The sequence below is a fragment of the Schistocerca nitens genome, chromosome 6 (assembly GCF_023898315.1).
Source record: "Schistocerca nitens isolate TAMUIC-IGC-003100 chromosome 6, iqSchNite1.1, whole genome shotgun sequence".
Taxonomy (NCBI): Eukaryota; Metazoa; Arthropoda; class Insecta; order Orthoptera; family Acrididae; genus Schistocerca; species Schistocerca nitens.
In genome coordinates this window covers 122,354,869-122,382,667 of record NC_064619.1, presented here as the reverse complement: position 1 = coordinate 122,382,667, position 27,799 = coordinate 122,354,869, and the positions used below count along the sequence as shown (strand labels likewise).

At 39.3% G+C, this 27,799-nt stretch overlaps 1 protein-coding gene across 1 annotated transcript in view; it reads left to right on the top strand.

Annotated features, from left to right (window-relative positions):
* LOC126262556 (leucine--tRNA ligase, mitochondrial) overlaps positions 1-27,799 on the top strand; it is a 125,856-nt gene that overhangs the window by 82,494 nt on the left and 15,563 nt on the right. Inside the window, exon 9 of the mRNA XM_049959251.1 lies at positions 17,560-17,801. Within this exon, the coding sequence (XP_049815208.1) occupies positions 17,560-17,801 (242 nt within the window). The remainder of the gene's footprint in view (positions 1-17,559; positions 17,802-27,799) is intronic.

Sequence of the window (27,799 nt, the reverse complement as noted above, 5' to 3'; positions counted from 1 at the left end):
GATAGGTGCAGGTGATATAGCATCTTGCTCCTTGTCTTTTAGCTCTGCCAATGTGTCTAAAGACATGTTAGATTGTGACCCAATGATTGCTTTAATGGCAGGCAGCAACCGACTACTCCAGATGGTTGTCAGCAGGCTGACCAGTACTGTGCCGTTGTTGATCTTGCTTCACAGGTACTGGGATGACTTGCAATCCCCATTGTCTTCCTGCATCAGGACCTGGTGGAGGTGGTCTTCTTGTGAAGCAGATACATGACGGATTAGCTCTGCTTTGATATGGTCGTAGGAACCACTGTCTGGCAGCAAGATTTACTACATCTTGCAATTCATCCGTGTACTGATGGCCAAGTTGGCTCACAACCAGCACAAACTTGGTAGTGTCTGTGATTATTCCCAAATAAATGACACTGACTTCAATTTGAGAAAATCAAAGGGCCAGGTTGTGAGGCCAGAAAGGTGGTGATAGTACTGTGAGTCTGGACACAGCAGATTTTCTGTTATCCTGCAATAGTACCTCCTCTAATTTGTGCATCAGGCAGGCATAAATTACATCAGTGTCACCAATTTGGCCATAGGGATGAGTACTGACATGTCCAGCTTGCTTAGTTTATGATAAATAATGCACAGACAATATCTAATGTGTTGGGACAGTGATGACTTTATTCGTTCATAGGTCGAATAATATAGAACATGTTTTAGGTGCAGTGAGAAAACCCAATAAGACTCTTGTTGACTGGTTACTAAGGGCATGCACAATGACTGTCATGATAGAACTTAACATAGAGTAAACATGAACATACAAATTCCTGTAAACTAAGAGTAAATGGCAAGGAGCTAATAGATGAAAAACTGAACTCCTGGCAGCCAGCGCAGAACTGATTTGACAGTGCTAAATCAAACACTCATGGCACAACTCGAGCATGAAACAGTCGTACACTACACTGTACACTGTACAGAACCGTAGGCCTCAGTCGCTATGTGCTGCTTAAACAAGATTTATTCAGTGTTCTAAAATCTTTAACTCTCTCCCGCAATATTCATATTTTATTATCACATCAGAGATTTAACTCAATCATTCCAATCAAAGTTTTCATTATTCATAACATCTTTATGGGTGAACACACAGTAAAAATGTCTGCTGCCTGATCTTCTGCTGCCCTCAGGAGCTCAGCATTCATTTGCTGGGTACGGGCTTGACGACCCCAGTGTTCCTGGGCTGGGGACTGGTAAGTGCCACAAGTTCCCTGTCACCGTAAGCGCTGGCTATGCTGCAGCAATCGCCATGTGGCACAGTGGTGGAACATTGCGTGCCACTGGGAAGGGGACCTTGGCTTCACTGCCCAGATCACAAGGGTGATACAAACCTCTAAAAAAAGAAAGAAAAAAAAAAAAAAACAGTCTTGAAGTGTGCTGCATGCCGATGAGATGTGTGGCTATTGAGGTGGAACTGTTATTAGCAGGCAACTTCTGGGGTCCTGGCGCACTTCAGTTGTATAAGGGTTACCCAGGCATGTGGGGCTCTGCCTGAGTGAACTTTCTTCCCTAGCTGCTCATGGAAACACCATGAAGCCTAAATCTCATTTTTCTACTACCAGTGGTTCGGGTGGGCAGTTGGGTAGTATTACCACCCAAAATCTTAAGAGGCCTCTTGTGGCTAGTCCACATGTGTCATCTCTGACTGTCAACAACAGTAACCAAAGTAGCAGTACACGTCCTGTGGTGAATAATGTTTTTGTTGTTATGAAACATGTGGAAGGTTCTTTTGAAAAATTGTCACCATTTTATATCCATAAAGTTCTTGAGAGACTTGCTGGGCAACTCAAATCTATGGGTTGGTACTCTTCTGCTGGAGACTATGAAGGTGCCCCAAGTACAAAAGCTGTAGAATGCCAGTCTACTTGGGAAATATCCCATTACTAGTGAGCTGAACTCTGGGTTGAATAGTGTTAAAGATGTTGTTACTTGCCAGGACATTATGGATATGGATACAAAAGAACTGCAACAGGAATGGGAAAGTGCACGGGTGACTGACACCCAAAACATTATGAAAATGATTGTTGGAGAGCTCCGAAAGTCAGCATAATTTATTCTGCCATTCAATCTTCCAAAGTTGCCAGACTGCATTGCAGCAGGTTTTCTCCACCTTAAGGTAAGACCTTATATCCCAAATCCAATATACTGCTTCAAGTGCCAACGCTTAACGCTTTGGTCACACCACTATGGGTTTTAACAGTCAGGCTACATGTGGTCGATGTGGCAGCATGGCCCACAAACAGGGTTTCCAGTGCACTGCACCACCCAGGTGTGTTAATTGCTCCCAGGCCCATCCGGTTTGGAGCAGGGATTGTCCTATCTACGCTAAAGAAAAGAAGATTCAGGGAATTAAAGTCACCCAATATATCTCATACTCTGATGCAAAGAAGGAATTTAAGACCACTCAGCCACCAATTTTCATCAAGTCTTTCATCTCGGCATTGATGGAGCCTGTCCAGAAGGGCACATCTACTTGCAACTGTAAATGTAGCTGCCAGCCTGCACTGCTGCTCCCTATAGCTGAAGCACTGAATATTGCCAAACATAATGTCAGTGTAAGTAAACCCTCATGGCAGACATCTTAAGAGATTACCAGATTGTTTCTGTACCATCACCCTTGCCAATGTCCCCAAAGTCCAAACTGGTGACGAAGGCCAAATGGCCAAAGCGGTCCACTCCGAAGCCATCAGAACATGCACCCTTGTTATTGTCTGATGGATGTGAAAATCGTACAATCACTGGTATGGACATTGAATTTTATCTGAGGATACCAGCTGTTTCACACCACCATGGAATGAGAAGGGGAAAGACAGAGTAAAACCTCATTTTTAAAATGGCTTTCATACCACAGTGGAACTCAATGGGTTCAGAACTCATGTAGAGGAAGTGAAACTGCTAGCACAGGTGCACCCCTTGTGCTTGTGTTTACAAGAAACACATTATAAAGATACATCCATCCCTGTACTACAGGGTTATATGCTGTAACTCCAGGATGACCTATCAGGGGAAAGAACCAAGGGAGAGGACGTGGTGTTTGTCAATAATGCACACCACTCCTTTGCTCTCCCCCTGGCTTCTGACCTGCAAGCAGTTACAGTTGAAATTCATGCCTGTCAGAGGATTACGGTTTTCTCACTGTATTTACCTCATATAGGTGCAGTAGACTCTGAGGCTCTCACAGCTATTGTGGATCAACTCCCTCGGCCATTTCTCTTCCTGGGAGACTTCAATGCCCATCGTGTCTTGTGGTGCTTAACCTCTACCTGCCCTCGGGGTCAGGTTTTGGAGGGCCTCATAACACATGATCTGTGCATCCTCAACACAGGTACTAGAAACTCATTCTCAGCCATTGACCTCTCTTTCTGCTCTTCCACCCTCACAAATTCTGTTCAGTGGAGATCATTGATGACCTTCATTCCAGTGACCACTTCCCACTCTGCATCCTCCTACTGGATAGAGCACTATCTGAAGTGAAGCCACCCAAATGGATGGTCAGCAGGGCTAACTGAATGCGCTTCAGGCAGCTGACTGTGTTCGAACACTGTGACAGTGTCCATGGAGGGGGGGGACCACATCAGACAAGTGCTCCATTCGTGCCGCTGACTTATCCATACTGAAGTCCTCAGGTCACCTTACACCTTAGGAGGCAGCCTGTACCTTGGTGGACAGATGAATGCCGTTCAGCAATATGGGAAAGGTATGTGGCTCTGTCATTTTAAATGCCGACCAACAGCAAACAACCTAATGGCCTTTTGAATTCCAAGGACCAAGGCTCGACACATCTTTAGGGAGGGTAAGAAAAGGTCATGGCAAGTGTTCCTGGACACCATCAATTCGTTCCACTTCTTCTACAACAGTATAGGAAGCTATCTGGAGGATTTCTGATAAACACTGTCTTTTACCAATAGCAGCAGTGCTGAAACGGGGGGTGGAGGGGGGGGGGGGGTCCCCAAACAACATCCGGAGACATTGCTCAGACAGGGACCAAGCATTTTACAAAAACTCTACTGCCAATGTAAGCTAGGATCTGACATTTCATTTCCACTGTGCGACTGTAGAGAGGGGGGAGTTGGACTTCAGATCCAACAGTTCTGAGGCCTATAATTCTCCTTTCTGCATGTGGGAGCTTGAATTGGCTCTGACTGAGACTCGTGACATTGCACCCGGTCATTAGCAAATCCAGTACTGCATGCGTCATAATTTTCCAGTCATGTCAAAGGATATCCTCCTAGAATGTTTTAATCCCATTGGCAACAGGTAACTTCTCAAACTTATGGAGGGAGCAATTCTGATACCTCTCCTCAAACCAGGAAAGGAATGCACATGTCCCAGTAGTTATTGGAGTATCACCTTAACAAGCTGTGTAGGAAAGACAGTGGAGCGAATGGTTAACTGTCGTCTGATCTGGTTGTTAGGGACCAGGCAACCCCTTAGCTGCTCCCAGTGTGGATTCTGGAGATTTTGGTCCACTGTTGACAACCTGACCTTGTTAAAGGCAGCTATTCAGCAGGCTTTCTTATGTAAGCATCACTGTATCGGCTTATTCTTCGATATAGATAAATAGTATGAGACTACTTGGAGACACTGTATTCTTACACAACTGCTTCAGTGGGGCTTCCGTGGCCACCTCCCCATCTTTATATTGTCTTTCCTATCTCAGAAATTTTTTAGAACCTGAGTTGATGACATGTTGTCAGATTGATTTGAGCAGGAGAATGGTGTCCATCAGGGCAGAGTTTTAAGTGTTACTCTCTTTACCATAATCATAAACAGTATCACATCTATGGTAAGGAGTCCTGTACTGTGTTCTTTATTTATGGGCAATTTTACTACTTTCTGTTCCCTCCTCCAGTGTTGCAACGGCGAGCTGCCAGTTGCAACTTACAGTGCAGGATTAGAGGAGTATGCTGCAACGAAGGGTTTTCATTTTTCTGCAGATAAGTGTGTGTATGTTCATTTTAATCATTCTCACCATACTTTTAATTTACCTGCCTTGCATATGGGGATACCATCCTACGTTTTAGAGTCTCAGTGAGGTTCCTGGGCCGCATTTTTTACTCCAGATTGTCGTGGTTGTCACACCAGAGACACCTGACAGCCAGTACCCTGAAGGCACTGAATATCTTAAAGTGGCTTAGCCACAAGTCTTGGGGAGCCGACAGGGTGCGTCTCCTCCAGTTTTATAGGGCTTTCGTGCATTCGCGGCTGGACTATGGTTGCATGGTGTATGGGTCAGCTAGACTCTCTTATTTGAAGAACATTGACACTGTTCACCATGAGGGGAATCGGCTGGCCATATGTGCTTATTGGGCCAGTCCTGTACCTATCCTCTGTGCTGAGGAAGGAGAACTGCACCATCCGGTGAATCAGGCAGTTCCTCGCAGCTCTGACTTGATTGTTGCCTAATGACTTTTCTCCAACCGTCCACAAGCCACAATGCCATTAGGGGTCCACATGCAGCGTGTGCTAGAGTCACTCAGTGTGGAGCCAGTATGTTCCCAAATCCAGGGTTTTAACCATCCGCCATCCTGGTTACTGGAGAGATCCAGAGTGATTTTAGATTTGGTGCGGTACAGGAGAGATTGCTCTCCTGCTTCCATTTTTAATGTGAAATTTTCTGACATGGTATCTGAGCACCACAACTATGTCCTGGTTTTACAGATGGGTCGAAACGGGAAGTCTGTTGGTTGCTTGTTGTTTTCCCAGATCGTGACCTCAAGGTCCAGCTGCCTCCAGACTTTACTATCTTTGATGCAGAATTGTATCCAATCTTGCAGGCACTGGAGCAGATGAGAAATTCTTCTAGTGCTAAGTTTCTGGTCTGTTCCGATTCTCTGAGTTCCCTTCACTCTCTGAAACGTTTGTACCCAGCAGATAAAGTAGTCCAGACTGTCCTGGATGCCCTCCTCCACGTACAATGACTGGAGAAAGAGGTGTCTTTCTTCTGTGTACCAAGACACCTGGGAATTGTGGGAGACGAAAGGGCAGGTCTCGCAGCGAAGGAGGCGTGCCTTGATCCTCAGATATTTTAGTGTGCCAACCCCCTTCATGCTATGATGTCACTGTTGAGCTCCAGTGTTTTGCGTCAGTGGGAGGACGAGTGGCTGTAAGTGATTGACAGTAAGCTCAGTGCTGTAAAGCCTACAACTAGGCCGTGGCATACCTCCTTCAAGCTGCATCGCCAGGACGAGGTCCTCCTCACTCACCTTCACATAGGCCACAGCCTTATGATATTTGGCTTCTTACTCTAGTGGGAGGACCCTCCAATGTGTGGCGTTTCTGGTGCACAGATCACTGTGCACCATATTTTATTAGACTGAATTTTATTTTCCGACCAGTGGACTGCAGCTGATTTGCCGACAAATCTACAGTCTACTTTAGATAATGATAAAACGAATGTGGTTAGAGTTTTACTAGCAAGATTTTAGAGAGAGGGTTTTAGTACGTTGACTGAGTGCCGTGCTTCCCCATATTTTATGTAAGTGGTCAGCCAGTGACATTTTGTCATTTTACTTCTGTTTTAGTCTCCTGTATAGCATTTGTTATTCTCTCCCATTGTTGTAATGTGTATGAGTCTCTCTCTCTCTCTCTCTCTCTCTCTCTCTCTCTCTCTCTCTCTCTCTCTCTCTGATCTTATGCTCAGACATCTTCTACATGGATCTTTTGCTCACTTACTGTCGTACATGCTGACAATGTGTTTCAATATGTTTAGAGAATTCATAGAATCCAGTACCTTTTATGTAATTAATAGTGCTTTGATTATCAGTATTTAATGTTGGAATTCAACTTATTTCAATACTTTTGATTTCCTTCAATACATGAGCCAGCCACACTAACAATTTACTTGCTTCACTTGCAACAACAAATCTGGTTTCCCGTGGAACACATTTTTTAAGTTCACTTTTCCACATTACTGGTCCGCTACAAAACTTCATTAACATTCTACTTTGTTGAATGTCTGGTCGATGTTTTTATTGTGTGATCAGCATCATCATAAGATTCTACAGCAGACTTCATCATTTTACTAAACTTAATTCCATCATCAATTGTACCTTTCAGATAGTGAAGAATTTGTTAAACCAATTTAAGGTGGGCTTCAGTAGTTGAATTCATGCTCTTGAAGCAACATTGATGGCGTAAGTTAGATTTAGACATGTTCCCTATGCTAAATGCATGAGACTACCAATAATATCTTGGTAAGTGTCAGTTTCAGTAGCTGGCACTGGATTGCTAGGTATCCATCCAGGTTCAGTCGGTAATGGTATCGGATTTGCATTAGTCATTACCACACCTTGCCACCACTCTCTTTGCATTTGCCATTTGATTGATCTTCACATAGTTTTCAAATCTCTGGATTTGAATGCCAAGATAGGAATCCACTTCACTTATCACAATATCAAATTCTTCTTGTGATTTTTTGTGTAACTATGAACCATTTCATCAGGTCGCATCATCAGTCCATCATACCCATGAAATAAAAGGATTAAATTTTCATTAAAATACACATAGGGATCAGCACTGCTCTCCTTTAAAGTGGATTTCTTAGGATATTCTTACAAACACTGAGACCAACATTTTCCTACTTGCTTCAGTCCATACAAACTTCAAGGCAATCTGCCCACATGACCTGTACCATCACCATAAGCTTGTGGCTGTCACATGTAAATTTCTTCTTCCAATGTGCCATGCAGCAGTACTGTTTTAACATCAAATAGTTCAGTGTTACAGTTTTGTTGAACAGCAACACAAGAAAGAGCTCCCATAGTTTCAAACCTAACCACAGGGCTAAATGTTTCAGAAAAATCAATTCTTGGCCATTTTGCAACTAATCTTGCCTTGTAGCAGATGAGGTCATTATTATTATTATTATTATTCAGTTTTGTTGCAAAACACCCATCGATTAGCAATAGTTTTCCTTCCGGCTGGTAAATCATCTAGTTTTCAGGTACTTTTATATATTAAGTCTTTCCGCTCCCGGGATTGGAATGACTCCTTACCCTCTCCCTTAAAACCCACATCCTTTCCATCTTTCCCTCTCCTTCCCTCTTTCCTGATGAGGCAACCGTTGGTTGCGAAAGCTAGAATTTTGTGTTTATGTTTGTGTTTGTTTGTGTGTCTATCGACCTGCCAGCGCCTTCGTTCGGTAAGTCACCTCATCTTTGTTTATATATATATATATATCTAAAAAGAAAGATGATGAGACTTACCAAACAAAAGCGCTGGCAGGTCGATAGACACACAAACAAACACAAATATACACACAAAATTCAAGCTTTCGCAACAAACTGTTGCCTCATCAGGAAAGAGGGGAAGGAGAGGGAAAGACGAAAGGATGTGGGTTTTAAGGGAGAGGATAAGGAGTCATTCCAATCCCGGGAGCGGAAAGACTTACCTTAGGGGGAAAAAAGGACAGGTATACACTCGCACACACACACATATCCATCCACACATACAGACGCAAGCAGACATATTTAAAGACCATATGTCTGCTTGCGTCTGTATGTGTGGATGGATATGTGTGTGTGTGCGAGTGTATACCTGTCCTTTTTTCTCCCTAAGGTAAGTCTTTCCGCTCCCGGGATTGGAATGACTCCTTATCCTCTCCCTTAAAACCCACATCCTTTCGTCTTTCCCTCTCCTTCCCCTCTTTCCTGATGAGGCAACAGTTTGTTGCGAAAGCTTGAATTTTGTGTGTATATTTGTGTTTGTTTGTGTGTCTATCGACCTGCCAGCGCTTTTGTTTGGTAAGTCTCATCATCTTTCTTTTTAGATATATTTTTCCACGTGGAATGTTTCCCTCTGTTATAGTTTTCTGCATCTGAAGACTTCATTGCTTCATCATAGTCTTTTGGAGGTTCCCTCAACATCATCACCTTTGGTTCATCTTGATAACATATTGGCTGTCTAATCATTTCTCTGTTTCCCAAAACTCGATGTCCATCTGTACTTCCATCTCCAGTTAAAGCGATGTTATTTCCATCTACATGCACTTCAGCACCATCATGATGATGATCCAATCCTGCAATGTAGTCTTCAATGGTTTCTTCATCAATCAGATTATATGGTGTCGCAGGTGTAAAACCATTCATAGACAAGATGTCAGCTAACTTGGTTACATCATTTTTCAATGATTGTAATTTTTCATTCTTGAATTTTACATCTCAGCTGGCAATAACTACATACCTGTCTGTAAAGTAGACGTGATAGCCATAGCCATGATACCCAACCATATAACCTTTCAAACTACATCTGTTTCTGTGCTGCAATCCAGACAAAACATTGTCCCAGATACTTTTAGATGTTCAAACTGACTCTTCTTCCTCAAAAATATTCCAATTAGTGTATTTCCTTTGACCCTTGTCCCAATTCAGGTAAGAGTATGAGTTGCTGCAAGTACAACTTCACTCCACAATGCTTTTGGAATATCTCTTGCTGATTAAAACCATCAATATAAAATCTCACAAATAATCATGTTCTCACCTTCAGCAACTCTTATCTTGCTGTGGTGTGTATGGAACAGTCAGGGAATGTTTGAATCCATATCTTTTTACATCTTAGTTATCAAATTCCTTGCCACCATCAGTTCGCAGTTCTTTAATGTTCACTTGATCTCCTGTTTTCACCATCTCAATAAATATTAGTAACTTCCGTTTAACCTCGTCTCTTTACCTTAAAAGATATGTCACCCTGAAACCAGAAAGACCATCCTTAAAAACAAGAAAACATCAGTAGACAGCTAAATCCTTTTCTACCATTGGACCACAGGCCTTGGCGAAGACTAATTCTCCTGGGTTAGTTTATTTACTTACTCGGTTACCAAAAACTAGTCAGTGTTGTTTAGCAAGCATAAAACTACACAAAATTCATCATCAACCTTTACATCAGTACCATGTGCTGTCAAGACTGATAGTACATGGTGTTTAGTCCGGTGCCCAAGTAGCTACTTTTACAACAAAATGCTTTTCTTGCTAAATCACTTTCGCTGACAATTGATAAAGTTCATTCTCGCTTTCTGATAGAGCAGCTGCAATTGGTATGTTGTCTCTGTAAAATAACCATATTTTACCACCATTTTTGATACTTTGATCAACACCTTTTTCTTCAGCCTTTCTAATAGAGAATAAAATACAAGCACCATCTTGGGCAGTGCTACACATCTTCAAAATATCATTTAGTCCACCTGTGTCCATCATAGGCTTCAACAACAGTGCAACCTTCTTCCAAATGCTTTGATGTGGACATTAATCTTAGCTCTTTCCATTTTCTTTAATGCCTCAAAAGGATTGTACAAAACAAACCAACTCATTGGTTTGTTACATGATGTGTAGCACCACCATCCCAATGCACCATTCTTCACACACTGCTATACCTATACTTGGAGATAAACCATATATCTTTGATGAAATCTTTCTTGGACTTACTTCTGATGGTATTTTCACACCTGGTAACATTGCAGAATCACCACAGTTACGACAGTTCCTATATAAATTAAATTTTCCTTTGCGAAATTCCAGCAAGCTGAAATATTTCAGCTCAGTAGTTTCCATTAATCAGTACAAAGGAAAGCCATCCAAACTTGCAAACTCCACTTTTTTTTATTTACTTGATGATTGGTTTTGGGCTGGGACCCATTTTCATATCGTGCAGATAGGCGAAATGGTGTTTCCAAAAATATAAGGGTCAGCAGCACCAGAGATGCTTTGATAAATATGACCAACACATTCAGTATGATCCCCACAATACACTGCCCAACAAGATTAACAGAATGCACAAATTCCATTATTGGCCAAATATTCATCTCAGAAATAAATTACAGTTTCACAAGCAGAGTACTGAGCATGGGTTATAGTGACCATGAGGCACAGCTGCTGTGTACAGAAATGCCAACAAGTAGTAGTAGTTCTGAAAAAGTGTTGAAAAAAGAACCTTTTCTGAAGATAACATTAGAATTTTTAATCTCTTACTGGGAAGGAAAACTGGAAAAGCATCACCACTCAGAACAATGTTGATAGCATGTACATGAGTTTTCAGAGCATCTTTCTTCACTATTTTAATGTAGCATTTCCAAAAGTAGTAAAAACGGTAAAAGCCAACAATAATAAGCAATGATTAACTAAAGGCATAAAAATTTCCAGTGAGAGAAACAGATTTCTGCAGTCCTGTTGTGAGAAATATAAAGTAACCCAAGAATTCACAGATTATTCAAAAGCCTACAAAAGAATCTATGGTAGAGTAGTCAAAGAGGAAAAAATTATGTGGAATGACAATTTGATAAGAAACTCATCTAACAAAATGACATCCACGTGGAGAGTTATAAAGAAAGAAACTTGTAGTTCAGCTCCAAAGAAAAAGAATGTATCATTAACACTAGAAGCCTCAAAAGTGACAGACCCAAATTCAGTTGTGGAAAAATTCAATGAGTACTTCACTTCACTAGCTGAAGACCTCATCCAATTACACTGTGTCAATGACCAGTCCCAAGTTTATCCAGCAAGTCAGTGATCTCGACTGCTTCTATGTATGTTTATGAAACAAACACCAATAAATTTATAAGCAAAATTAAATCATTAAGCAATAAAATGTCAAGTGGTCTTGATGAAGTACTTGATTTAATATTAAAAGCATATGCTCACCACATATCAAACCCCATGGCAAAAATTTTCAACCTCTCTTTAAAAACTGGTGTATTTCCAGATGTTTTTAAAATAGCAAAAGTTTCGCCACTGCTAAAAAAAGGTTCTTCTGAAAAAATATCAAACTACCGACCCGTGTCACAGTTAAGTTCCTTCTCAAAAATTCTAGAAAAGCTCTTCTATGGCAGGCTTTTAAGTCTCATAAATAAATATGCACCTCTTGCAGTACAACATGGTTGTAGAAAGTCTAAATCTACACAGACAGCAATTTTCGAATTCATAGACTGCATTTTAAAATCCCTTGATCAACATAAGTTAGCTGCAGGTGTTTTTCTAGATCTATCAAAAGCCTTTGATGTCCTGGACCATAACATTCTGCTCGAAAAATTAGAAAGACGAGGAGTAAGAGGTGTAGCACATACCTGGTTGTGTTCATACCTAAAAAAATGCAGGCAGAAAGTATCACTTCAGTATGAATTCAACAAAATGAATAAAACAAGAAACAACTCTTTTTCTTTCTAGCGAACTACCAATAAAATATGATGTACCGCAGGGCTCAATCCTAGATCCACTACTCTTCTCGATTTATGTGGACGATTTAGTTGAATATATGAGTCCCACAAAAACTATCCTGTTTGCTGATGACACCAGCATATTGCTCAATGGATCCAGTCCAGAAACTTTGCAGTCCACAGCAGAAAGTTCTATGAAAAGACTTTCTGAGTGGCTCACAAAAAACAAACTCATTATAAATACTGAAAAAAATGTGTGTGTCGATTTTCATTTAATTCCTCCAACTAATCAAATGTCTATTCAAGCACAATTAAAAAATGATCCCCTAGAAAATGTAAGCGTCACAAAATTTTTGCTGTCTATGGGCTCAGCAAGACTTAAAGTGGGACACACATATAAATAACTTGTCTAGAAAACTATCACCTGTGTGCTATGGCCTAAGAATTTTAAAGGCTACAACAAGCAAAACAATAGTAGTGCAGGCATACTATGCGTAGTTCCACTCACTAGTCCGATATGGGATCGTTTTCTGGGGATACTCAACTCACAGTGTAAAGGTTTTTAGAATACAAAAAAGAGCTCTAAGAATAATTTGTGGCCTTAAAAAGATGGAGTCCTGTAAGTCCCATTTTACTGAGCTTGGTGTCCTAAAAACAGGCAAACTGCTACAGAACAAAAATGTACACAACTATAGTACCAGAGGGAAATCAAATATACATAAAAAATATCACGGAACAACCACCTGTCAGAGGAGCATAATTAACATTGGTGTAATACTACACAATAAGATACCAGAGGAAATAAAAAATGCTACTCATCCAATATTTAAAGCTAAACTAAAGGCATTTCTAATAAAGCACTGTTTCTATTCTTTCAGAGAATTTCTGAATACGTAACAAAATTAATTGTAATAGGTACCTATTTTTAATTTGCCTACTATTTTCTAATACTATGTATTATTGTAACTTATCTTTGACCTGTCCAATATCAATTGTACAATTTGTGCTGTATGATAAAACTGGACCAATAAAAAATAAAATCAAATCAAAACCATATTATGAAGGGCAAATCAACAGTATCTGTATATGCTGTAACTGTTCATTTGCATTTCATAATACCTGCATATTTATCATGACAGTATATTTTTACCTTGGAACGCTTCCATTTGGTCCGTGTTTGCATGCAAAAACATTAACACGGAAATTGTGGGCCTGCCTTGATGCAAAACACTTTTTTTTTATTTATTGATTCCCCAAGCTAGTTTCGCCATCTTCAGTATGTTTTCCTGTGTATAAAAGTAGCTGCAAGGTGTCCAGTGAATGTGAGTACATTAGAAACTAAGGCACAACCTAGTACACATCAAAACTGTATCCACAACACTATCGTAATCCCAACTGTATAACGCTGATGTATGTAAGTTCACGTTTTTGGATTTGTTTACTAACAGCCACTCACACAGTTGCAGATGACATTATGCATGCAGAGAAAAATGGCAACAGAAAAACACAGAAACTATGCTGCAAACAGCGACAACAACCTTAAAACCATGTTGTAATGTATAATAAATAAGGTATTATGAAAGTATTCACAGAAAATAATATTTAAAAGAAAAACAGTACACAAGTAATAATGTTTTACTGTGTTTTGTAACTACGCTATTTTCTGTGTGTTTTAGATTTAAATAACCCACTGATGATGATGATATTTGTCACTGAAATTAGTTTGGGGAATAAATAAATAAATAACAAAAGTGTTTTGCATCAAGACGGACCCACAATTCCCGTATTGTTATCATGACATAGTTCTTGTATTTTTGGAAATACCATTTTGACTGTTTGGATGAATTAAAAATGGGTCCTGGCCCGAAACTAATCATCAAGTAAAGAAGAAAAAGCAAAATCTGCTACTTTGGCTGGTTTTCCATTGTACTGCTTTACCTTTCTGTTTACACTAATCCTGTGCTGCAGTGTTTTGAAATGTGTCTGCTTTTACGACAGGAAAAACATTTCCACACTTCTTATTTGCTTGAATTTTCTCTTTTTGTACACTGATCATTGTATTTTTGCCTCGTTGCTGGAATGATACATTCGCTTTTCACTTTGAAATCATTTCAGTTGCTACATTTGTTTCATCTCTTCCTTGTATCTGCAACTCATAATTCAGACATCTTTCCTGCAATTTATGCCTTTTTGTTTTTCTTCTTGTGGAAGATCACGCCAAATCACATAAGTGTGATCAGATTCCTTTGTCAGTGTCTGAAGGAAGTGGGCACACAAATCACCTTCATCTGTAGGTTTATTTAGCATAGGTATCTATGTTGAAACTTCATCAAATTTTGCTAAATGACCTTGCATACCACCTGGCCATTCCCGTTCAATATTATCAAACTTATGTCATAAAAAGTCGATATTTACTGCAGACTGACCATTGTAGATCTGTTGCGACTTTTACCGTACATATTTTACAGTTTCACATGTAGCAACTTGAAGTAATGACTTTGTATCTAATGAGAAAACAAGACCTTTATACTGTGGAATTTGCTTTTGTCTACGCATCAAATTTTGCAACATAACCTTCAATGTTTGCTTCTGGTTCGATTAAAACACACAACATCATAAACTGCATCACATTCCAAAATAACCTTCATGAGAATACGCCAGGTTGCCCAGTTCTCTTTACTGACCAATTTTTCAATTTGTTTTTCCTCTTCACTCATGATTTTCTTCTTATCCACTCACATTAACTGGAGTCCTTTTCCTCTTCTGTGTCTTTTTTTGAGTTCACAAAGATGTCCTGCGACTTCATAAGCTGTCCACAATAATTTAGTATAACATTGCAAGCTGTCTGCTTGAATTCCTCCTTTCTTAGAACACGTTATTTAATTGTGCAGCTCAGTCATCCATCAAATCAATGTTTTGTAGAACCATGCACATCTGCTATCATATCAAGAATACAAAAGATCTAATAAGTATGCTGCTTAAACAAAGATTTATTCAGTGTTCTAAAATCAATGACACATTACTTTTAGCAAGACACACATCAACAACTGAGAACTTTAAAGAAAGGCAAATTACACAGCAACACAGATACTGTTACAAATATATAATAGTATATGAAACTGTTATTTATGCAAGTTTTCAACAGCAGATGTTAGTGGGAAATTGGTGCTTCAGTCATGTGGACCATTGCAAGATGGAATGCGATTGTCACATCCACCAGTATCATGCATTCCATAACTGTAATCATTAATGATCTTCAGTTACCTGATTTCCAACTAAACTTGTAGGTTTAAGTACATAGCACAAAGCTGTTCATGATCTCTATCAATGTTGGTTTCTTAGACTGAGTTTGTCGTGTTATAACAACCTGATGTTGTTTCACCATTTCGTAATTTACCAGTTATATTACAAAAATGATGATAAAGGAAGCCAGCCAGTCACCTGCAGTTGGTTGCACACACATTTCTTCTCACTTTGTTTGCTTGCATTTTAGTTTTGAGTGTAATTTTATGAAGAAGACAAGCAAGCAAGCAAGCTTATTTTACATCCCTCAGTGTTGAACATAAAAGGCTGATTGTGCTTTAAAAATGATTTGTATGGATAAAACTGAATTTAATATGTTCCATAAGCCTGAAGTACTTTGTCATCAGGCATATAGGCCAACTATTGTATCCATAGGTGTGATATCCACAGCAAATTTACTTCCTTTTAACAAGATTGCATCAGGTCCTCCTAACCAACTGAGACAGTGTGCATTATCTTAAGATACATTGCTTCCTCATCTGGAGAGAACACCCATCATTTGCCAAAGTTTGCAGCAAATTGTACACCACTTTCAACCAATGGCATTTAATATGCTGAGAGAGGAACAGCACATAGTTTTCAGATGGCGTGTGATGTCTGAATGAAATAAATAAGAAAAGAGTTGAAGTATTTCAAAATGTATGAGGAATCAGTAGCGTTTTAGAATTAATTGAGTGGATGAATAAATGAATCTGCTTCGATTTTTGTTATAATCTTCTTCTTCTTCTTCTTCTTCTTCTTATTCTTATTGGTATTATTATTACTATCATCATCGTCGTCGTTGTCGTCGTCGTCATCACTGCTCTAAGTCAAGTATCCTTCAGTCTTTTGTTTTATTTGATACTTATATCTTTTAATGAACATCTTTACAAAGGTATGAATATAACAGAGGGAAACATTCCACGTGGGAAAAATATATCTAAAAACAAAGATGATGTGACTTACCAAACGAAAGTGCTGGCAGGTTGATAGATACACAAACATACACACAAAATTCAAGCTTACGCAACCAACGGTTGCTTCATCAGGAAAGAGGGAAGGAGAGGGAAAGACGAAAGGATGTGGGTTTTAAGGGAGTGGGTAAGGAGTCATTCCAATCCCGGGAGCGGAAAGACTTACCTTAGGGGGAAAAAAGGACAGGTATACACTCGCACACACACACATATCCATCCTCACATACACAGACACAAGCAGACATTTGTAAAGGCTTGGTTGCGAAAGCTTGAATTTTGTCTGTATGTTCGTGTTTGTTTGTGTATCTATCAACCTGCCAGTGCTTTCGTTTGGTAAGTCACATCATCTTTGTTTTTAGATATATCTTTACAAAGGTAGGTTTTGAAGCATGTAATTACATCATATCTGTATGTCATAGAGACACTGCTGCCATTTGCTGTTCACTAAAAACCAGTAATTAGTTGCATCTGCTTTATTATAATTCATACAACTGATATTATTTTGTTTTTATCTTGAGTATTGATATGTATACTGTATAGACCAGTGTATGATTGTAGGCTTCTGTTGGCAACATAGTTAGGTCTTGTATCTGACTTATGAGTGGAGAACCTGAAAAGAGAGAGTACCACATTTACATCCATACTCAGGTGTACTCTCAATTACCATTGTAATATTTCTACAATGGGTGCATAATCTATTCTAGTCTTGTGGAGGATATCTTCATAAAATGTCACTAATAATTTCCATTACCAAGCAGAAGCTTTCTTTCATTGTTACACCCACACACACGCTTTTGTATTCTACGAAAGAAATTGCTTTCCAATTCTGCGGACTTTGTTCATTTCTTTGTCATCTTTTCTTTTAGCATCTTTATTCCTAAACTAACTTAGCAGAGTAGGAAGTAATTATTCCAATAATATGAATTCTAATAATAAATGTTAGATGGGCCTTGGAAGAAGGATTAAATTAGTACAGAATTTTCTGTGTATTAATTTTCTGCCTAATACTTCTATCATTTACTTTCTGTCCCTAATACATTCTGTGCTTCCTGGTCATAAGATTACTCTCAATATAAGTAGTATCAAAATATGTTCATACAAATAAGTGACTGTTTTTGTTTCTAGCCTTTCCTGGCATACTGAAATGGCAGCATCGCCTCTGGCTTACAATAAGAACATTTATAGAGGTTCGTTCCTCTCTCAGCCTGGAACAAAAGCCTACAGATCCTGCAAAACTTGAAGAGCATGAAGCAAGGCTGTTAGATGCCCGTAACTATTACCTGAAGAGTATAACATTCAACTATAATGAAACTTATCAGCTGAGTGTGGCTATTTCCAAAATGCAGGGTCTCACAAATAGTTTACGAGTAAGTTGATGATAATGTAACAGAAATTCTTAAAGGCAGAGAAGAGAAAGTATTACTTATTTTTTGGCCTCGGGTGATGGTTGTAACAATCTTTAACTATCTTATCCAGTGTATCTGAGCAATGTCAAGCTACACCACCTCTTTCTCAGTGGGATGGTCTGTAGTTAAAATAGGACTTTGCTTTGAAAGGACCACTACTTGAATTCTTTGTCCATGATTTTGCTGTTTTACATTTTCTGTGGCTTCTTTGAATCACTCCAGGATGAAGCTGAAATGACTTCTAAAGAAATGATAACTCCTACACAACAGCTGCAAAACAAAATATAGAGCTACAGATAGAGAAATGCTAAATACAATGTGTTTGACTGTCAGAGCAATTGTGTGAAGCCTTCATCATCCACTGTGTCAAAATGTTATCAAAATATCTCTCACAAACCCAAAGAAATTCTTGTCATATGCAAAGGTTACTCAGTGGCATCAAAGTTAGCATCCAGAAATTCAAAGACGTCACTGGAACTGATTATAATTAAATTTCACATAAAGATTATAGTGTTTAAATCACTGAAAATACAGGCAAGCCTTTTACAAACCCGAAAATCTGAAATGATTTCATCTTACGTTTGTAGACACTGAATCACAAAGTATAATGCTACTATAAATAATTCATTCATTTTCAGTACTCTATGTTTTTCAAAGTATTACATGTACAAAGAACATTGATGCATCAGTAGAACTATAAACTTACTACATTTGCATTTTGCACTCTACAAAACAATCATATAAATGGTGTTTTAAGTATCTGTTATAGGAGAGGTTTGGCACCACAAGTCAGTAAACACAACAGTACATACGACAATGCTGCACCATGTGCATACATATTTCCAACAATGTGGAAGTATACATAAATGGTTTTACTTGTGCAGAACAAATTTGGAACCTGAAAATGATTTTACAACACAAACAGAACCTGATCATTACCTTTGTTGACTTCAAAAAGGCGTACGACTCTATCGACCGGAAAACTCTCTTCAAAATTCTAGCAGAATACAAAGTAGAAAACAGAACACGGGCTATCATAGAGCAAACTTTAACCAACACGACCTCCAAAGTAAAGTTCTGTGGGGAACTATCAGAACCCTTTGAAATTCGCACAGGTGTCCGACAAGGCGATGGCCTCTCACCTCTCCTTTTCAATCTGGTGTTAGATAAGGTCATAGAAGAATGGGAAACATCACAACAGGGGATAACCTTAGGAAACCTACAGATTAAATGCCTGGCTTTTGCAGACGATTTGGCGATTGTCACGAAAGGTATAAAGGAAACAAAAGACACTATTGAAAAACTGCACAAAATCGCTTCCAAAACTGGACTACAGATCTCTTATGAAAAGACACAGTTTATGAGAACAAAGAAACTCTCATCTCTGAACACAAAGTATGGCACGATTTACAAAACGGCAAACTTCAAATACGTCGGTGAAACACTACAAATGAGTGGACATAACAGAGACTCAAACTAAGAAAGAAAGACTAAACTGGACAAGGCATACAAAGTAATGTGGAATCATTACAACAAGAAGTCTATCTCACAAAAAGCCAAATTACGCCATTACGACACGGTGGTGCTCCCCGAGGCACTATATGCAGCAGAGACCACACTAATCCTAGGGCATACACGTATCAGACAATTAGAAAAAGTAGAACGGAAAATACTTTGGAAAATATTTGGCGCAACTAACAACAATGGAATATGGATAAAGAAACCTACAGAGGAACTGTACAAACATACGGAGACAATCACAGAAAAGATTAGAAAACGCAGACTACAATTCTATGGACACCTATACAGAATGCCATCACACAGACTGACCAAACAGATCTTTGACTGGGTAACCACTAGAAACAACAAATGGGTGGCAGAGGTAGAAAACGACCTGAACCAACTCAACATAACAGCAGACACAATAAACGACAGAATAAAATTCAGAAACATCATTAAGAAAAGTAAACTACATGAGATACAATGTGACAAACGAACAGGCATAAAATGGACCGAAGAACGCAAGCAAGATCATACATAGCCAGAAGATGAAAGAAATATGGGCAACCAAAAAGGCAATCAAGATGAAGCCAAAGACACAAAGCCGACAAAAAGCATGGACAGAGGACCGGAAACAGAAACACAGCGAGCGAATGAGGGAAGTTTGGGCAGCAAGGAAGGCAGCAAAAGGAACTGGCCATGTAGTTTAGTCCAAATGCGCTCTTTAAGGGCAAAACACCAATAATAATAATAATAATAAATGGTTTTACTGTCCCCCCTCCCACCCTCCCCCCACACACACACCTTCACAAAGTACATGCGAAGATCATTCATATAAAACCACTTAAGTGCACTGCATATGTGAATGGAATCTGAAGATCTAGATGACGTGACCAGTGAACCTACCGACATTTTATTCTTTGATCCTTGTGCACAAGTCTGAAGTAGTGATCTATCTTTGATGTCTTTGGTATCAATGACTCTAACAAATGACTTGAAAATGAGGATAACCATAAAAAATGAATGGGCACAATAGTCACAGAAGTTTTAAAAATACAGGAAAAGTTTTAGAAAACTGAGAAAAGTAAAACGTTTATGCACTACTATTTCTTAAGACTGTAAGCAAAAAGTTGTCTCCATACCTAATCAGATAATTGGCCTACAGCGTTTGACGGTCAGACTTTAGTGGTGTGTCAGGTCAGAGAAATTTTATGATCTAGGGGAATTTATTTCTGTTGAGAATCAGGGCAAAGAAATCTCAAGATGCTAATCAGATGTTGATAAATACTAGACTCTTGACTACATTGTCTAGTAAGGAGCAAACAATTGATGTTGGTGTGTTGTGTGACTCTAATAGTGTTAATGGAAATGTTTCATGTGCTGATGTTCTGGTGGCAGGGCAAAAGTGGTATTATTATTCTGGCATAAATAGAGGTAGCTTCAAGCTGCTCAGTGACTTGTCAGAAAAGTTGATCTTTTAAGAGCAAAAGACTACTTTGCTAGATGGCTATGATTTGTGAGTATCTAAGTGGTAGTTATTGGTAGCCACACCAGCTGGGCTCACTTGTCAGTGATACTCTGTGTCAACAGCTTATAGACTGCTGGAAGTCAGGTTATGTCATTCAGCTTCTAAATCAGTAAAACTTGATATGTTAGAATAACCCTGGTCTAAAGTTGTTTTTCCATGCCCCATGTCACACTGTCACTTCCATCATGGAATTTCTGACCTCAAAAGGCATCCCCTTATTCACCTGATCTGAGTCATTGTGATGTTTGTTTCTTTTTCCAAAATTGAAAAAGTCTTAAAAGGACATCATTCTGGGACTCTGGTACACATTCAAAAGAATGTGACTGACATGTAAAAGGACTTACCAGTTGAAGTCTTACAGCACAATACCAAAACTGGGAGCAATAACTCCGCCAGTATGTACTGCCGAAGAGGACTACTTTGAAAGGGACAATGTTGTTGCTTGAAAAAAATAAAAACTTTCTATATTTAACCAAACAAAACTTATAGTTACAGATCTGCCATGAAATTAGATGGAACAGTTACATTAAAATGTAACTCTGTTGTTGTTTTTAACACAGTGGAATCTAATTCCGATATTTTATTAATTATTGTTGAGTGTTCTACATGTAACTCTGTAATATATTGATTGAGTTTGTGATTAGTTACCAGCAGATCTATTTTTAAATCACCTCCTTGAGCCTTTAATTGTTCTAAAAATTCAACTTTATTACTCTATCTGATTCATTTTTGAATTCATTGCCCTACGCTTTTATTCTTGCATTATTAGTTGAGTACTTAGTTCACTCAAACTTTTAAACAAACCTTTTAAGTTCCCCTCCACACCTCTCGTCACTATTGGCATACAATGAAAACTACAATAAAATGTTTGCAATTGATCTTAGTCTACTACTAACAGTTACTGTATTTGCACAACTCTGTCAAACAACTAATCAACATTGGGTGTCAAATCCCCTTGTAATTACCCATGCAATACACACACACACACACACACACACACACACACACAATCAATAAAAATGTGCTTGGATTAAATACAGCCCACCAGGCAATGTTTGCTCAGATCATCATATTACAATACTGCCAGGAAGCTGGATCTGTGTGGTGGGTAAACTGTGTTGATGCGGGAGGGGGTTTGCATGGCTGAATCTGCCATTCTTTAGGCCGATGAGCCGCGAATGTGATTATTATTACTACGGTGTCGTTGTGGCCCTGACAATCAGTTGTAGCCCTTAAAAGCTGCAGTTGATGAACTTCTGACTCGTGGATTTCTTAAATTCTCTTTGGACACCATGAGAAAAAGACTGAATAATCAAGGAAAGGGTAATATACGAGGGGTGTTCAAAGGTAAAGGTAGGAAATAACACTGTGGGTATAATTGAAGTCTTCACTCAAAAGTAATCACCAGAGATCTGAGCACTACTATCCCACTGTTTTGTGAGCTGAGAGATTCTCTGTTTCCAGAATTTATCTCATTGTGACAGGAGCCAGTCCTCCATTGTGTCCCCAGTTCGGCATCTAAATTGAAACACTGCCCCTTGAGATGGCTTCTTTTAGTAGTAGACAAAACACATGGAAGTTACAGGGTGACATGTCCAGGCTGTAGGGCGGATGCTTAAGCTGCTCCCACTTGAACTTGGTCATTTGAGACATTTGGATGGATGTCTCACTGTGTTATCCCAAATCGGTACATGCAAATTTCAACCAGTTTGGTTGTTATGATGTTTTATACCTTTTCATTTGAACAACACATGAGTGTGCGATGTCGGAAGTTTGTAAGTGATAGGGAAGCAAACACATCTGAAAAGGTGAGCTCTAGACATAGTGGAGATCAGTGAAGTGAAGCTGAAGGAAGATTAAAGATTTCTGGTCAGACAAATGTGGGGTAATATCAACAATAGCAGAAAATGTTATAAAAGGAGTGCTGTTCATTATGAATAGGAAGGTGGGTTGAGAGTGAGGCAAAGCAAACAGTTGAGTGATAAGGTTGTTTTCATCGGAATCAACAGCCAGCCAATGCCAACAGCAATAGTTCAGGTATTCATGCTGATGTCACAAGCAGAAGATGGAGAGAGAGAGAGAGAGAGAGAGAGAGAGTAAGTAATTGTATAAGGACACTGAATGAGTAATTCAGCATATAATGGAAGATGAGAGAAGATAATGTAACAGTGATGGTGAATTGGAAGACAGATAATAGGGTGAGGAATGGGAGGAGCAGTTATGAAAGAATATGGACTTGGTAGTAGGAATGAGAGAGGAAAAAGACTAATTGAGTTTCACAATAAATATTAGCTAGTAATAGTGACTACACTGTTCAAAAATTGCAAGAGGAGGACGTATACTTGCAAATCCCATAGGTACAGGAAGATACCAGCTGGATTACAATGTGGTGAGACATAAATTGTGAAAATAAATAGTAGATCATAAGCCACACCCAGGAGAAGATGTAATAAGGAAGAGTAGGCTGAAGTTTAAGAGGATTGTCTGGAAGAATCAGTACGCAGAGAAGTGGGATACTGAAGTGCACAGGAATGATGTGGTGCATTCAAAGGTCTCGAAGGGTATATATAATGTAGCAACAAATACTACAGTTGTTGTTGTTGTTTTTGTGGTCTTCAGTCCTGAGACTGATTTGATGCAGCTCTCCATGCTACTCTATCCTGTGCAAGCTTCTTCATCTCCCAGTACATACTGCAACCTACATCCTTCTGAATCTGCTTAGTGTATTCATCTCTTGGTCTCCCCCTACAATTTTTACCCTCCACGCTGCCCTCCAATGCTAAATTTGTGATCCCTTGATGCCTCAGAACATGTCCTACCAACCGATCCCTTCTTCTGGTCAAGTTGTGCCACAAACTCCTCTTCTCCCCAATCCTGTTCAATACCTCCTCATAAGTTATGTGATCTACCCATCTAATCTTCAGCATTCTTCTGTAGCACCACATTTCGAAAGCTTCTATTCTCTTCTTGTCCAAACTATTTACCGTCCATGTTTCACTTCCATACATGGCTACACTCCATACAAATACTTTCAGAAATGACTTCCTGACACTTAAATCTATACTCGATGTTAACAAATTTCTCTTCTCCAGAAACGCTTTCCTTGCCATTGCCAGTCTACATTTTATATCCTCTTTACTTCGACCATCATCAGTTATTTTGCTCCCCAAATAGCAAAACTCCTTTACTACTTTAAGTGTCTCATTTCCTAATCTAATACCCTTAACATCACCCGACTTAATTCGACTACATTCCATTATCCTCGTTTTGCTTTTGTTGATGTTCATCTTATATCCTCCTTTCAAGACACCATCCATTCCGTTCAACTGCTCTTCCAAGTCCTTTGCCGTCTCTGACAGAATTACAATGTCATCGGCGAACCTCAAAGTTTTTATTTCTTCTCCATGGATTTTAATACCTACTCCGAATTTTTCTTTTGTTTCCTTTATTGCTTGCTCAATATACAGATTGAATAACATCGGGGAGAGGCTACAACCCTGTCTTACTCCCTTCCCAACCACTGCTTCCCTTTCATGTCCCTCGACTCTTATAACTGCCATCTGGTTTCTGTACAAATTGTAAATAGCCTTTCGCTCCCTGTATTTTACCCCTGCCACCTTTAGAATTTGAAAGAGAGTATTCCAGTCAACATTGTCAAAAGCTTTTTCTAAGTCTACAAATGCTAGAAACGTAGGTTTGCCTTTCCTTAATCTTTCTTCTAAGATAAGTCGTAAGGTCAGTATTGCCTCACGTGTTCCAGTATTTCTACGGAATCCAAACTGATCTTCCCCGAGGTCGGCTTCTATTAGTTTTTCCATTCGTCTGTAAAGAATTCGTGTTAGTATTTTGCAGCTGTGACTTATTAAACTGATTGTTCGGTAATTCTCACATCTGTCAACACCTGCTTTCTTTGGGATTGGAATTATTATATTCTTCTTGAAGTCTGAGGGTATTTCGCCTGTTTCATACATCTTGCTCACCAGATGGTAGAGTTTTGTCAGGACTGCCTCTCCCAAAGCCATCAGTAGTTCCAATGGAATGTTGTCTACTCCTGGGGCCTTGTTTCGACTCAGGTCTTTCAGTGCTCTGTCAAACTCTTCACGCAGTATCGTATCTCCCATTTCATCTTCATCTACATCTACATCCTCTTCCATTTCCATAATATTGTCCTCAAGTACATCGCCCTTGTATAGACCCTCTATATACTCCTTCCACCTTTCTGCTTTCCCTTCTTTGCTTAGAACTGGGTTTCCATCTGAGCTCTTGATGTTCATACAAGTGGTTCTCTTATCTCCAAAGGTCTCTTTAATTTTCCTGTAGGCATTATCTATCTTACCCCTAGTGAGATAAGCCTCTACATCCTTACATTTGTCCTCTAGCCATCCCTGCTTAGCCATTTTGCACTTCCTGTCGATCTCATTTTTGAGACGTTTGTATTCCTTTTTGCCTGCTTCATTTACTGCATTTTTATATTTTCTCCTTTCATCAATTAAATTCAATATTTCTTCTGTTACCCAAGGATTTCTACTAGCCCTCGTCTTTTTACCTACTTGATCCTCTGCTGCCTTCAGTACTTCATCCCTCAAAGCTACCCATTCTTCTTCTACTGTATTTCTTTCCCCCATTCCTGTCAATTGTTCCCTTATGCTCTCCCTGAAACTCTGTACAACCTCTGGTTCTTTCAGTTTATCCAGGTCCCATCTCCATAAATTCCCACCTTTTTGCAGTTTCTTCAGTTTTAGTCTACAGGTCATAACCAATAGATTGTGGTCAGAGTCCACATCTGCCCCTGGAAATGTCTTACAATTTAAAACCTGGTTCCTAAATCTCTGTCTTACCACTATGTAATCTACCTGATACCTTTTAGTATCTCGAGGATTCTTCCATGTATACAACCTTCTATCATGATTCTTGAACCAAGTGTTAGCTATGATTAAGTTGTGCTCTGTGCAAAATTCTACCAGGCGGCTTCCTCTTTCATTTCTTAGCCCCAATCCATATTCACCTACTACGTTTCCTTCTCTCCCTTTTCCTACACTCGAATTCCAGTCACCCATGACTATTAAATTTTCGTCTCCCTTCACTATCTGAATAATTTCTTTTATTTCATTATACATTTCTTCAATTTCTTCGTCATCTGCAGAGCTAGTTGGCATGTAAACTTGTACTACTGTAGTAGGTGTGGGCTTCGTATCTATCTTGGCCACAATAATGCGTTCACTAAGCTGTTTGTAGTAGCTTACCCGCGTTCCTATTTTCCTACTCATTATTAAACCTACTCCTGCATTACCCCTATTTGACTTTGTGTTTATAACCCTGTAGTCACCTGACCAGAAGTCTTGTTCCTCCTGCCACCGAACTTCACTAATTCCCACTATATCTAACTTTAACCTATCTATTTCCCTTTTCAAATTTTCTAACCTACCTGCCCGATTAAGGGACCTGACATTCCACGCTCCGATCCGTAGAACGCCCGTTTTCTTTCTCCTGATAATGACATCCTCTTGAGTAGTCCCCGCCCGGAGATCCGAATGGGGGACTATTTTACCTCCGGAATATTTTACCCAAGAGGACGCCATCATCATTTAATCATACAGTAAAGCTGCATGCCATCGGGAAAAATTACGGCCATAGTTTCCTCTTGCTTTCAGCCGTTCACAGTACCAGCACAGCAAGGCCATTTTGGTTATTGTTACAAGGCCAGATCAGTCAATCATCCAGACTGTTGCCCTTGCAACTACTGAAAAGGCTGCTGCCCCTCTTCAGGAACCACACGTTTGTCTGGCCTCTCAACAGATACCCCTCCGTTGTGGTTGTACCTACGGTACGGCTATCTGTATTGCTGAGGCACGCAAGCCTCCCCACCAACGGCAAGGTCCATACTTCATGGGGGGGAATACTACAGTAGGCAGTTCAATTGAATAGGTACGGACATTTCTAAAAATGGCAGTCACAGAAGTTGGACAGACAAATACAGGTACAAGGTAGGTAACTGTGAAGAAACTTTGAGTAACAGAATAAATACTTCATTTCATGAAAGAAGGAAGCCCAAAAAAGTTCACAGAAATTTTGGAATACAGAAATATGTTACATAGGATTGAAATAAATAGGAAATGCAGAGAAACCAAGGTGTAATGGCTACAGGAAACATGTGAAGAAATTGAAAAAGAAATGTTCATTGGAAGGATTAATTCAGTGTACAGAAAAGTTAAAAAACTTTCAGTGAAATTAAAACCTAGGCCATCAAAATTAAGATTGCAGTGAGAATTCCACTGTTAAATGCAAAGGAGAGAGAGCAGATAGTGGAAAGAGTAAATTGAAGGCCTTACAAGGGGGAGGGATGAAGTGAAAGTGAAGGAGAATTACAGGATGTGTTTCAGGGAGGGAACAGTCTAAGGAGTACAGAATAATGGATTGAAAGTAAACCAAAGAAAGACAAAAGTAATGAGGAGTAGCAGAAATGAGATGAGTGATAAACTTAACATCAAATTTGGGGACCAAGAAGAAGATGAAGTTAATGAATTCTCCTACCTTGGGAGCAAAATAACAAATAATAGATGAACTAGGAGGATTTGAAAAGCAGACTAGCACAGGCAAAGATGTTATTTTTGGCTATGAGAAAACTACTAGTTTCAAACATTGGCCTTAATTTGAGAAAGAAATTTTTGAGAATTTTCTTTTGAAGCACAGAATTGTATGGTAGTGAATTGCGGACTTTGGAAAGCCACAAAAGAGGAGAATTGAAGCATTTATGATGTGCAATAAAAGAATGTTGAAAATTAAGTGGAGTGACAACATAAGAAATCAGGTGGTGCTCTGCATAATCTGTGAAGAAATGAACATATGCAAAAAAAAAAAACTGGTACAAAGAAGGGACAAGATGATGGGACATGTGTTAAGACATCATGGAATAACTTACATTGATACTACA